Consider the following 13,573-nt stretch of genomic DNA (forward strand, 5'->3'; position numbering starts at 1 on the left):
AAGATGATATTTACTTTAAAACTGTCAAGTATAAATTACAGCCATTTTTATTCCACTTCCTATGGAAAAGGAAAAAAAAACTTGCTATGAAAGAATTTAAAATTAATAAAACACTCTATTTCGTTAAAATGGTGGGATGTGATTTGATTTCAGAATCAAATGGGCTACTAAAGAGATATGAGGGGGATGTGAACTGTGCCTCTGGGAAGTCACAACTTCAGACTCACCCTCCACTCCAGGGAGGGTCAGAGCACTCAGTGTGCTTCGAAGAAGACCATCTTTATCATTGGCTCCTAACAGAAGATGGTCTTCGAACCCCAGTGAAGAAAATTCAATGAAATAAAATGAACAGGAGTGAAGTCATGGGTCCAAACTCGCCTGAGTTATTAACGCAAATCATTGCCCTTACTAACAAACCCTAACTCTTATGGCCAGTTTGTGAGAGTGATGAAGCCCTTAGTGATGTGACGCAACACCACAGCCTTCACTTTTCTAAGTTGTACCATGAGACTTGTGTATGGCTCAGAGCAGAGGCCTGGCACTTTTAGGCAATTTCTCTAACCGTACATATGCTTTAATGTACTGACAACTATTCTCTCCTACTCCTGCTACCACTTCTTAGAACCTGCTCTGCCCAGGGTTCTAGAATCCCTCTCACTCAGCATCAACTGATTGGACCCACTAGCCACAGACCCCCATTTGACTAATCAGATTTTTTCTTCCAGGAGATTGCCACAGGGGTCAAACTGGAGGATCAGAGAAACATGGTGCTACAGCTTTTATTTTGGGACAGTTATGGGAATCTGGTCTTCAGACAGAAGAATGAAATAAATGACATCATCCTAATTTGAGACTGGCACCAGGAGCAATAAACAACTATTTGGATTTTTAGCTCACAAGCTTGATATAAACCAGCATTGCCTGTCTTGTGTTATATTTTTGATACACTTTATTTTTTCTTTTAACTGTACTTTATCTTTATATCTCCCTGCCATGTAAAGAAAGCAGTTTATAAAGAGGACAAGTACATATGTAATCTAAATAGTCTGTTTTGGTAAATTTAACATTCCACTTTTAAAAAGTTGCATTTATGTGAAAACAAAAAGCCTTCCTTAAATAAGATGACTTTTCTGACATGTTTTGATTATAGAGCATGTGTACTTTTTACAAAAAAAGAGACTGTCAAAGATAGTAAGGAAAAAAAGGAAGCTTTGCTATCATTTTTCTTACTGAAACTTCCTTGCTTTTTTTGCAATAATTGTCCCTGATGCAATCTTCATTTAATTCCATTGATTTTAGAGAAGGGTGGTTTATTTTTATGAAGACTACTTTTCTCTCAAAATGCTATTGGATTAAGCTTATTTCCCAAGTTAATAACTTTTATTAAAAATTGTTTTCAAGTGCATTTTACAAAAACAACCCTAAGGCAGAAATTTATCTGCCACGGCTATAGTCAATGTTTATATTGGGAAACTATGAGGGAAATGATCAGAGATTGCATTTTCGGAAATCTCTAGCATGGAGAAAGTATTCCACTGTGTCTCAGCAGCAACCAAACCGCAAAAACACCCAGTGCGTTCTGAGCATTTTACTGTGCGTCAGATTGAAGAAACAAAAGCAAAACGTTTTTTCAACAAAAACCGTTATTTCATTACTTCTCATGATAATCCTGTGAAATAAAATGAAATTCTAGGACCAGCTTTGATTTCACTACCACCCTGACTGGCCAACAAGCTTTTAAAATCTTAATAAATTGGATCATTGCCATGTGTAAGAGTATTTCAGTGTCCCCTGAGTAAGTTTAAAAGGTCAGAACAGTTTACAGGTCTTTAGGCCCTCTTAACAAGCAATACCATGGCTCTTTGTAGAAATACAAGCAATCCAGTAACCGGGAAGTTTACTGGGTGACCCGGCATGAATCGCTCAGCGTTCTTGCTTTCCCTCAGTGGCCTTAGATTTCTTATGTGAGCGATCAGGAACTTGGAACAAGTTTTCTTCGACTTGCCCTGAACTGACATTGGACGTGAGAGGAAGTGAGAGGTGGAATCAAGAAAAGCCAACCATCCTCTCAAGGTCTGGGAAGGTTAAACTCCGGGACCTACACGCTGAGAACAAACCCTAGCGAGGGCGCGAGCTCCACAGCGAAGACCCAAAGTCGAAGGCGCAGGAGCCTAGGCACTTGCCGGAAGCCCAGAGCCGCGTTCACACCACGCCCTTGCCCTAGGCCCGGCATCCGGTGTGAACTACATTGCCCAGAATGCCATTCAAACGCCTCGCAGGGCGCCAATGAGCGTCTGGATGACGCCATCAGCCCGCGCAGTGTTTAGACTCCACTGTTGTCGTGGCGCTTTAGGGGAAGAAGTTGTTTCGCCGGGCCCTCGTCCTGAAGTTGTGGTGCGCGTGACCCCTGGCTCCCTCCTACCTACCACTCTCCCGCTTTTCCCTCCCTCTTCTTGCAGGATGAGGCGTGCAGGCCTGGGTAAGGAGAGGGCTGAGGTTCGAAGTTCAGGGGCCCTGGAACTGGCGGTGCTGGGCGCCGGAACGCGGGGTTTCTGTCACTGGAAACAGCCAGAGAGCAGGATGTATGGAGGGGTGTTTGGAGGCGGTGCCAAGTGGAAACACTTCATTTGTCCCGGATCCTAGGGGTTTCCTTAAGTTTGGTTCAGTCCCAAGTTTGGATGGTGGATTTAGAGAGAGTAGTGGAGGAGTTGGGGCTGGACTATGTGCAGGTGCCAACTCAGCAGTCAAGTCTTTAGTGTTAATTCTCTCACCCAGCATAATTATGGAAGTTGCTTATTCCCCAAAGCCCGGCTTCGGTTTCTTCTTCTCTGCTGGCCTTGGATATTAGTTTCATCAGAAGTGAAATTTGACGAGTGTTGCATGCCAAGCACACTAATAGTAGTAGTAGTAGTAGTAGTAGTAGTAGTAGTAGTGATAGTAGTAGTAGTAGTATGATCACAATGAGTTACAAAGGTAAATATACGTGTCACTAATATTAAAGTCCGTGATATGTAACATCAGGGTCAAAGGCCGCTTTACCCAGAACATTTCTTATCTGAGCCTTATTCCACTGTTAAAGTAGTAGAATGTGGTAATGCTTAGCGACTTAGCATTTGTTCTCCACCTTTTGTCTTAGGAAGCTTGATTACCAACCAGCAGGAATTAGTTAGGCACAAGGATTTGTAGTGGGCCATTATAATGCACAGCTATTAAAACAGCGTTTTCTGATTCTGAAGTTCTCTATTAGGAGACAATTTAAAAAGAAGAACAAAAGAATAGAACCCTGCTAAATGAGCATGTGTACCTGAAACAGTGTACCTGAAAAAACTGTATGAAATATTTAGAAAAAGATGTTACTTTTTTCAGTTATGATAAGAGAGAAAAAGAAAAAAAAATATTTTTCAAACGTCTCAGACATATTTAAAGTTAGTGAAAGTTGCCACTAACTCTAGAATTGTACATTGATTAATAAATTATAGTATAAGAAACAGCTTTTGAAAAAATGCAGTTTTTATGAATCCTCAGTTCACAGTAGGAAAATTGACCAGGTAAATTGTAGAGAAAAAATAACTAATTTTGAGCAAGTTTAGTTTTATATACCCAGATATTTTTCCTTTGTATCATTAGTAATGACAAAAGGAAACATTTATTATGTACTTGAGTAAGCTCTAGGTATGCAGTCGTTTATGGCCCTGTTTGTGCTCCCCAAAGCTTCCAATCTAGTTGGGGAGTAGGAACACGTTCAAAGATAAGTTATAGTACAAGGTGGCAGTCATACATCCAAATGCCAGACAAGTTCTACAGATAGTGAATGTTTAGGGATTTCAGAGATGGAGTGCTGTGTACTTTTGTGGAAACATAGGAACTTGAACTAGAACTTGAAGACAGAGGGTGGGGGACGTAAGTTCCAGCTGGAAGGATGAACTGCCTGCCCTCCCCCCAAAAAAGTTATAGGAGTAGAATTATGAATGGTGCGTTGACAATATTATGAGCAAGCCAGTTTGACTGAAGTAGGAAACTCGGAACCAGAGCTACGAGGTTGTAGAAATTTTTGAGTGCCAGGCCAAGGAGTTTGGATTTTATCCATAGGCCCCTTGGACCCTTTGGATATCTTGTTCAGCAGTGTGTCATGATAAATTGCAGGAAAAGAACTTGACAAGTGGTGATTCTCAGCCCTCATTGTACATTAGAATTACCTGGAGAGCTTTTAAGGCACTGCAGCCTGGACCCCCGTCCCCCAAGCTCAGACTGATTAAATTAGAATCTCTGGGTAGAGACTTTTTCTTTCAAGCTCCCCTGCAGTTGAGAGGAAGGGTGATGACCTAGGTGTCCATTGCTATAATTTATACTGGTATTATGTGAAGCAGGCTGCTTGTTTTTTGTTTTTGTTTAAGATTTTATTTATTTTTAGAGAGAGGGGAAGGGAGGGAGAAAGAGAGGGAGAGAAACATCAGTGTGTGGTTGCCTCTCACGTGGCCCCCACTGGGGACCTGGCCTGCAACCCAGGCATGTGCCCTGACTTTGTTTCTCAGCCTGCGTTCAATCCACTAAGCTACACCAGCCAGGGTGTTCTTTGTTTTCTTTTAAGTATCAATGTGTACTGACCTGGAATTTTAAACTTGGGATAAGTAGTGAATCTGATAGCTATTCATGTGGAGAGGCCGTCACACTTCACGTGAATCCCTAAATGATGTGGTTCAGCTATTGGTAGAAACTACCCAAAAGAAGTAGCATGTATCTAATGGACAAAGACTGAGGATGGTGACTTTGCCACTCACTGCGTTTCCTACAGCTTTCGTAGCAGTGATTCAGACAAAAAGGGGAGCTAAGTTGGGAACAGCAACTCCTAGAATTTCATTTGAATTTATCTTTTTTTATTGGGGGTGGATGATAGTGTGAGGGAAGTCTAAAACTCTCTTAACAGAAGAAATGTACATCGAAAGGTTCCTGGGTGGTAGATGAGAATTTTACTTTTTAATAAATGGAACCTTATAGAACTTTAAAATTAAAATTAAGGTAAGCCAAAGAGCAAAACAAAGGAAATAAAGCGAATAGCTATTAATTTAGAAATAAATTCCTTGGTGAAGTTGTCAAGGGATTAAATTCAACCAGTCAATAATTATCTATTGGGCAAATGTACATTCAGAACCTTAGTGATAAAAGGAGATATAACTCTTTTCTTTAAGGACTTTGATCCTTATTAGAGTGTGTACAGAATATCATTAATTGATGGAATGAGAATACATTTTTAAATGATTACTTGAATGAGTGGGGGAAAACACCATGCTTAGTCATAGAACGTTCTTCACTTTCATAATAACACTTTGGAGACCTTTATGTGTCAGCAGTTGAGGGAAATTTGGGGAAATGCAACTCTTTTTTCCTCTGGAAAATACTTTAACATTTTGTTGTCTGTTGAGTGTGGCTTTCTTGTCTTTCCTTTTTTCTTTTCTTTGTGGTGGTGGTGGTGGAGATTGTGTGTCTGCTGCATATAAAATACTCATTAGGTACAGGGGACACAGAATTATGAGATACTGTATCTGCCCTCAAAAAAGCTTATAATTCCATTCTTAACGAAAGCAAGCACATTCAAAGTCGAATAACGGTGAACTGAGATTCTACTCATTAATTCATTTACAACTTACTGTATGTGTATGCAGACATATGCATGTGTGTGCAGACATTTGTAGGGTACACATGGCCATGAGGGAACATTTAGTTTCTGCCCTTAGAGTGCAGCCTGGAGTATGGTGTTAGTGTTAGATACAGCCAGAACTGTAGGAATTTGAAAGAAGGAGTTTTGATTTTTAGAGAAAATGAGCTCTGGCTGTGCCTTGAAAGAGCTTTCTAGTCACACCTCAACCATCCTTCAACTACCAGTGCTGACAGCCACTTCCTGTCCTCCATCTGTTACCCTCACTTCCACTCCACTGACCCTTTGAGTTTACCAGACTTCTGGTTTCTGGATCACCCCTTTCCCCATAGTCTCAGACATCTATTGAAACTACTTGAAGCCCTGTCTAGTCTGGACCCTGTAATCCATATCTTCAACCGCTCTTTTGGTAAGCAGTCTCAACCTCTTGGGGTTCTGTGCATCTGCAGCCCAACACTGTACACTTCCAACTCTTGAGTAGTCTGACCATCCAGCTTCTCATGGGCAACTCAGGCTGACGACCTCTCACATACACCCGTGAAGGTCAAAACCACTCCTGTATATTGCTTCAGCCGGGATTGTTTCTCGCCCCCGCCCGCCCCCAGGAACCTGTGCAGACAGCTTCCTCCATTCTCTTTATAGTTTTCTCCAGTCTTCAGAGACAGCCTTTTCTTTTGGCATCAATTATTTTTTAAATGTTAAACAACACCTTGAACTATACTTTCTCATTTCCCCAACACATTTATCTAAGGACTCACTGTGCAAGGCTCACTCCACCAGTTTGATTGCCTGATGTATATCAAGTACTATATTAGGCAGTGGCAGGGACCACATTCCTGTGTTCTCAATTTTATCCCTTAGAAGATGAGCTCCAAAAAGTAGCACCTAAAAAGAACAATGGATCTGACAGATGGTTTCTTAAATATTTGTTGAAAAATGAATGATCCCCTGTATTCATAAGTTATTCCAGTTCTCCTCTATGTAAAAGAAGGATGCCAATACAGGACCCTCCCTCTGCTGTGAGCTCCTTCCTGCTGTATTGTCCTCCCCCTCCCTTTCTCTTCATAGCCAGGCTTCTTCAGTGGGGAGTCAGTGTCACAACTTCAGTTCTTTTTCCAAGTGTGTAGTTCTGTGGAGCCGTAACTATGTCCTGGATATCCTTATGCATCAGTGCTTGTTTTAGTGTGTTGTGGGCAATCAATTAGCAATCAGGAGATGTGGACTCAAATTAATTGAATAGTCTTTGCTTAAGAGAGGGCATTGAAGGAATTGTTCTGCTCTTTATTTGGTTTATTAATTTTTAAAATTCCCCTGAAATGTGAATGTTATAGACATATGTGGTCTGCAACGCCCTCCAGGGGTCTTTTTCTGTTCTTTCTTATCAAGGTTTCAAAAGTGACTTTTGGCTACAACTGTACTTGGGGCCAATCCTTGCAGGTGAAGGAGCACCGCCTGGCAACTATGGCTATGCTAATAGTGGGTACAGTGCCTGTGAAGAAGAAAATGACAGACTCACTGAAAGTCTGAGACACAAAGTAAATGCTATAAAATCTGTAAGTATATGACATATTAAGTACTTTTAAATTTGTGTATTTATATGCATATATATTATATAATTAGAAACTGCATATTTTTCTTGGGATCATATAAGGAATTCATGTACCCAATAGTGTAGTTCAGTTAGGTACACTCAAAATTTAGACATGATTTGCATAGAAGTTTTGAAAATGTGGCCAAACAAAACATATGGTACACTTGTTTATCTTGTATAAACTTCAGCCCTTTCTGGTGGCAGAACCTCAAACACTGTGTACTGTCTGCCTTCCACTCCCAGGCCGTCTCCTGACCCCGTCCTCTCGTCTCCTAAGCTGCAAATCTTAGTCTCTCACGTTTCTTTTACCTCCCATCAATCACCAAATCTTATGTTTCTTTCTTTCTACTGTTTCCATTTTTGCTTTTCTATTTCTAATACTGTCCCCTGGTTTTCTATTTGGAAAGCCTCTTAACCTCTCTGTTCCTGTTTTTTACACATTCTGGTCTGAGCTACATAGATCACCACAGTCATCTTTTTAGATGATTAGTTTGTTTGTTTTAAATCTTCACCCATGGATTTGAAAGGGGGAGAAAGAAACATCGCTTGGTTGTCTCCAGTACATGGCCCAACCAGGGATCAAACCTGCAACCTAGGTACGTGCCCTGACTGGGAATCGAACTTAAAATCTTGCGGCATGCTGGATGATACCTGAATGAACTGAGCTACCCGGCCAGGGCAAGAGTATTTTTGAAATTGCATCCTACACTCTCAGAAGACTTCACGGTCCTCCCATAATGTAAGAAATAAAGTTCACACTCTAGTTTGATTGAATAGGTCCTTTAAAGATTGTCCACAGCTTTTCAGACCTCATCTCGTGCACTTTCAGAGTGTGTTTGTGCTTTCTGCCGAATTAGAGTGCTCTCTCTGTCCTGGGCAGGCCGTCACTTCCCGCTCCCCCTCCCGCTCCCATATCTTTGATTGTGCCATCCCTTTGCCTTGGGTGTTCTCACCTCCTCACAAGGGCTGGAGTCTTGCCCATCTGCAAGGGTCCACTTCATTGCACCCCTTCCATCCTCTAAGCTTTACTTTTTTACCACATCAGAAGTAACTTTCTCTTATATATAAGACCATTTGTACCATTTCTGTAGCACTTACTGTGTAGTGATCTACATTGGAATTATTTGTATGTTAAAGAAATTTACCAGTAAGTAGGGTTTTCTTTTGTACTTATTTTTATATTCTACACAGTTGTATTGTAGAATACAACTCAGTAGAATATACTGAGAACTACACAGTTCTCAATATTATTATTAGTTGTATTGAATTAAATGTATTAAATAAAGAAAAAATGGTTTTAACAGTGTGTGATTGATTCTGCATTACAATAAAAATGCTATACACTTATAGAGCATATAGTAGAATTCATATTGCCAAAACTTAATTGGTATTTCACTAGTCTTGGAAAATAGAATTGTATTCAGCCTGGAGACTTACATCCTGCAATGAGTATTGTTTTCAAAGTCATACTAGATCAAAAGGAGTTGATCTATGAACTAAGCAATATTGTATAATGTTAATAATTCAGAAAATGTAACATTTAGTGGAATTTGGAATGAAATGATTTTTTTAAAAAACCTCTAATGTGATAATATAGGCTCCTTGTTAAACGAAAGGTTTTTTCCCTTGGAAATTCCTTTCAGTGGCAGGAATGTACAAAGCAGTTAGGTAATTTGGGCAGTCGAGCTTTATAATTGCTTTATTATCTCATATTATGATCTGTAGAATTCTAGTATGGTTTTGTGTCAATAATATCCCCACATACTTTTCACACGAAGTAAGCTGAGAACAATATTTGCAATGGTTTGCCAAGGTTTTTAGTAATTGTGATTGTATTTATTCAAGTATCTTAGAAGTGAAGGCTTTAATGAATTTGTCATATAAGGTATTTAACACGTTTTGGTTTGAATAGCAAACATAATTACAGATTTCTTTAGGCTCATTCTCATTTATGCATAACTTTAGAATCTTAATAATACTAACTCGTAAAATTTTTTTTCAAATTTGTTATATTTTAAAGAAAAATACCTTTAGAATCTAAAGAAATAATCAATCTAGGCATATAGTCAAAGTAATATCACATTTCAGCAGGAGAATATTAAATACTTATATCTGAATTTGAAATGATAACATAGGTACTTGTACAAATCTTTAAAAATATAAAGAAGGAAATACACAGCTAAATGCCGTTATGTGCATAATATAAAGAAAGATATTCCCTGACCGGTGTGGCTCAGTTGGTTGGGCATTTTCCCGCAGAGTGAAAGGTCATGGTTCAACTCCTGATTGGGACCCATGCCTGGGTTCTGGGTGTGGCCCCTGACCAGAGTTCCTACTAGAGGCAACTGATGGATGTTTCCTTCTTTTTCTCCCTCCTTTACCCTCTCTCTAAAAATGAATAAAATATTTTGAAAAAGAAAGATAAAAGCATGCAAAGATAGGAGAATCAGAGAGACGTATGTACCAAAATTTAAAAATGGAGTTGGATATTAAGATGAAATCCAAATGAAGAGTAGGGAAGCAATATTCTTGATGGGGAAGGAGTAGAACAACTAAATATATTTTCTGTTAATTTCAGTGAAAATGTATCGAGTATATTTTTTATTTCTAGAATAGTTTTATTTGAGAAAGTATATATTTAAAATGGCATTATATTTGTTTTATAACACTTTATATGAGTAGTAATATATGTTTTTTTCTTTATAGCTTTCCATTGAAATAGGCCATGAAGTTAAAAGTCAAAATAAATTCTTAGCTGAAATGGTAAGTGGGATTTTAACTGTAAGAAATTTGATCTAATATTCTCAGTCTGTTACTCAGGAATAATACCATTTTAACTTTTATCCATTTTGAAATATATCTAGAGATTATAAATCCTAGATTTCAATCCATTTATATTTAATTGGTTTAGAATAAGCACAAAGTTTATTTTTGCCATATTTTACAAATTTCATCTTGCCTAACACAAATAAGTAGGATGAAGGAATGGAAGCCAGTGGAGCTTTAGTGCTGTGTTTAGAAGCACTGTTGACAACTCAGAACAAATGACTGTTTTGAGTGTTCAGTCTATATCGCAATGGATATAGGCTACTAAGTGATCAAAAAGTACTTTACCTCCAGTCAGCCAAAGGTCTTACACTTAATATAAGGTTATTTCTGTTTTTTCTTTTTTGATTATTTAAAAAATTATTTTATTGTTAAAATACAGTTGTCTGCATTTACCCCCCACCCCATCCATCCCCACCTCCCTCCCCTCATTCCACACCCCCCTTGGTTTTGTCCATGTGTCCTCTACAGTTGTTCTTGAAAATCCTTCCCCCTCACCCCAGTACTCCTTCCCACCTACCCTCTAGTTACTGTCGGAGTGTTCGTAATTTCATTGTCTCTGGTTATATTTTGCTTGCTTATTTGTTTTTCTTTTGCTTGATATCCTAAGGATCACTTCTGAACAAATCAGTAGGACTTGAACTAGTAACATCCCCGAGTCTTTTATCTGTAGTCTAAACAATGTCAGCAATAGATACCTTTTCTTCTGCAAGCCTCTTTCTGTTCTTTAGTGTTTACTTTGGACACCGAACTTGTCCAGGCTTTCCCCAGTTTTTCCACATGCTTTTAAAATTGTCCTGTTCAAAACTGAGCCTGGCACTGACAGCCATGCTCCCGTGAAGCTTGCGCTAACATTAGAGTCCCGTGGGGGGCTGTCTGAAGATACTGACACCTGGTTCCCACTCTGTACTGATTCTGAGTGTCAGGGCGAGGGACCTAGGTATATGTGTTTTTAAGAAAGCATCGCAATTGATTCTGATACATAACCCTGCTGAGGAAGTACAGATGCATAAAGTGCTTGAGCTCCCTGGAACCTGAGCGGTGCAAAGACTTACAATTATCCGAGGTCTTTACACCTCAGGACATTGAGTTTCCTGTGCAAGTGCAATAGGTCTAATCCATACCTAGTCCCCATCATCAGGACTTTAACAGCTATGTTTTAACATGGTAGTTTTCCCCATCCGTGTTGTAGTTTTTACTAAGTTTTACCACTTCTACATTATATTCTCTTAACTTTTAATAGACTCTACTTCAAAGGCAGCTATTTACATTAAAAGATCTTAAAAGTAAAGGTACATTTAACTGCTAAACAACCATATGAAATTTTGGATGAATTGCTGTACCTGGAAGCACAGCCATTTGAGTTAGGAGAGCACGCCCAACAAAACCACAGTTCAAGACCACTTTCCCGGACAGCCCCGAGCTGGGGAGATCCTGGTCAGGCCGGAGGTGTCAGATCTCATCGTCCTCCCAGCCCCTCGACCCTCCCCCGAAGGCCCTCAGTAAAATGGTTTGATCACCCACCCACCCCCCCCCCCCGCCCCAAAGTGGGGAAAAACCTGTATGATAGTAGACAAACTACTTTATTGTTAGTGTATTTTTAATCCACATAATTGGAATGAGACCTAAATAATTTGGGACTTTTGAATTACTCTGGGGCTAAAATAAATGTTTATTGGATAATGAAAGAGCTTTTTATTCATTGAGAGGATTACTCAGTTTTGCATGGAGTAATCAGGCTGATTATCCAAGTTATAAAAAGACTCCTGAGTTGATTAAACACTAAAAATGTCATGAAAAATGTATTCCAGTAACAATACATCCAATTACTTAAATGTGCATGTGTAGAGTATTAGAATCTAAATATTATAACTTGTTTTGTTTTTATAGGATTCACAGTTTGATTCCACAACTGGATTTCTAGGTAAAACTATGGACAAACTGAAGGTTTTATCCAGAGGGAGCCAAACAAAGCTGCTGTGCTATATGATGCTGTTTTCACTGTTTGTCTTTTTTGTCATTTATTGGATTATTAAACAGAGGTGATGCAAACGTGTGAGTTTGGGATTTGTTCCAACTTCAGTGGCTTGGAGTACTACTTTGGTAAAAAAACATCATCAAAACATTCCTAATTTTGAGATACTATGGCTTTTTCCACTGAAGATGACTAAATTTTACTTGTTTTATAAATCACATTAGATAATACAGTGCTCTTTGAATATTGTTTGTTAATGACTCATTTTTGCTCCTATTTTCAGGGGTATTGAAATGGCCAAAAGTCAGTCTGGCCCTAACATTTGTTTTTCTTTTGTTTACTGTCAGATTAAATAGCAGTACAGCATTCTGTTGCTGCCATACACGTGGGTTTATTTTCCATGTAGAGAAACTCAGTGGGAGAATAATAGAAGGCCTGAGAGCCTGCTGCTGAGCCCTTGAGGTGGTGGACGAGTTTGTGGTGGAACGATAAATGTATACTCCTGAACTGACATCCACCCTGATGATATACCCCCCTTTCCTTTGTTATTGGGTTAAATTGTAAGCGGGTTCCTTTTTACCTATAATCTTTTCTAATAATTTTTGTTGGTGTGACTCCTCTTCCCCCAAAAACCTCGTTCTTTAATGAAGCTTGTTATTTTGTCATATGTCTGGTGCCGTGTCAAACAAATGTTTAATGCTATAGTTGTTATGTTAACTTTATGCATACCACTGACTTGGCTTAAAAGTTTTATGGTTTTAGCTACTTAGGCCGTTTGGCTATCATTTGTGAGAGAATAATGTGAAGCCAACGCAATTGCCAAGCTCCGAGTGAACATAACACGTTCAGGAATAACTAATTGCCTCTGCTTTATTATGTGCTCAAAACGGACAATGGAAAGTGCTCGGCATTGAGTTTGGGGCTAAGAGTATTGTTGCTTTAATCCAATATACTTGTTTACAGAAAGCAAGACAAAGGTGGAATGTTGAGTAGAAAGAAATAGTAAAATGTCCTTAAATACTCTGTATTGATACTATTTTGGAATTTACTCATTTATGAGCTCCAAAAATAAATTTTTAATGAAATGAAATAATCACTTGTATTGCTTCTTTATTCAAGTCTCTAATATTTTTGCAAAGAACCTGAGAAATGATCCTGAAAAGTCAGATTCCAAGCAAAATTAGGATAAGCTAACATATTTGTATTATTTCCAAACTTGCTTCAAACAAATGAAATGACTGCAGTTTCAAAAAGATTTAATTTTTAAATATTTTTCTAGTTATAAATTTATTATCATTGATTTTTCTGAGTTTGCAATCCTTTTTGTTCATCCCTAATTACCTGTCAGTTCAGATCCTATGTTTTCTGGCTGGATTTGTTGTCATTAGGCCTCCGCTTGACAGGTTAACACACTGGAACTGCGAGGGGCTAAGTGACTTAGCACCGACTGAGGCGTGAGTTCAATGGCCGGGGTTCAAATCTCCATTCCTTCACTTGCTCACTGTTTTTTCATTAAGTCATGAATTGT

General features: G+C 38.8%; 1 protein-coding gene across 1 annotated transcript; it reads left to right on the plus strand.

Moving 5' to 3' along the window:
• Window positions 1-2,327: 2,327 nt before the first annotated feature.
• On the plus strand, window positions 2,328-13,135 carry BET1 (Bet1 golgi vesicular membrane trafficking protein). Its single transcript, XM_045828031.1, has 4 exons — window positions 2,328-2,479; window positions 7,091-7,206; window positions 9,951-10,007; window positions 11,961-13,135. The coding sequence occupies exons 1-4, from the start codon at window positions 2,461-2,463 to the stop codon at window positions 12,114-12,116; spliced, it is 348 nt and encodes a 115-aa protein (XP_045683987.1). The 5' UTR covers window positions 2,328-2,460; the 3' UTR covers window positions 12,117-13,135.
• Window positions 13,136-13,573: the final 438 nt, after the last annotated feature.

Source organism: Phyllostomus hastatus, unplaced genomic scaffold, assembly GCF_019186645.2.
Source record: "Phyllostomus hastatus isolate PE091 unplaced genomic scaffold, TTU_PhHast_1.1 phas_scaffold_78, whole genome shotgun sequence".
In the NCBI taxonomy this organism is placed as follows: domain Eukaryota; kingdom Metazoa; phylum Chordata; class Mammalia; order Chiroptera; family Phyllostomidae; genus Phyllostomus; species Phyllostomus hastatus.

Bases quoted from the DNA above. Each gene is read 5' to 3' on its own strand.
- BET1 (XM_045828031.1), top strand. The intron at 7,207-9,950 runs GTAAGTATATGA...TTTTCTTTATAG, and splicing joins AAGTAAATGCTATAAAATCT to CTTTCCATTGAAATAGGCCA. The intron at 10,008-11,960 runs GTAAGTGGGATT...TTGTTTTTATAG, and splicing joins ATAAATTCTTAGCTGAAATG to GATTCACAGTTTGATTCCAC.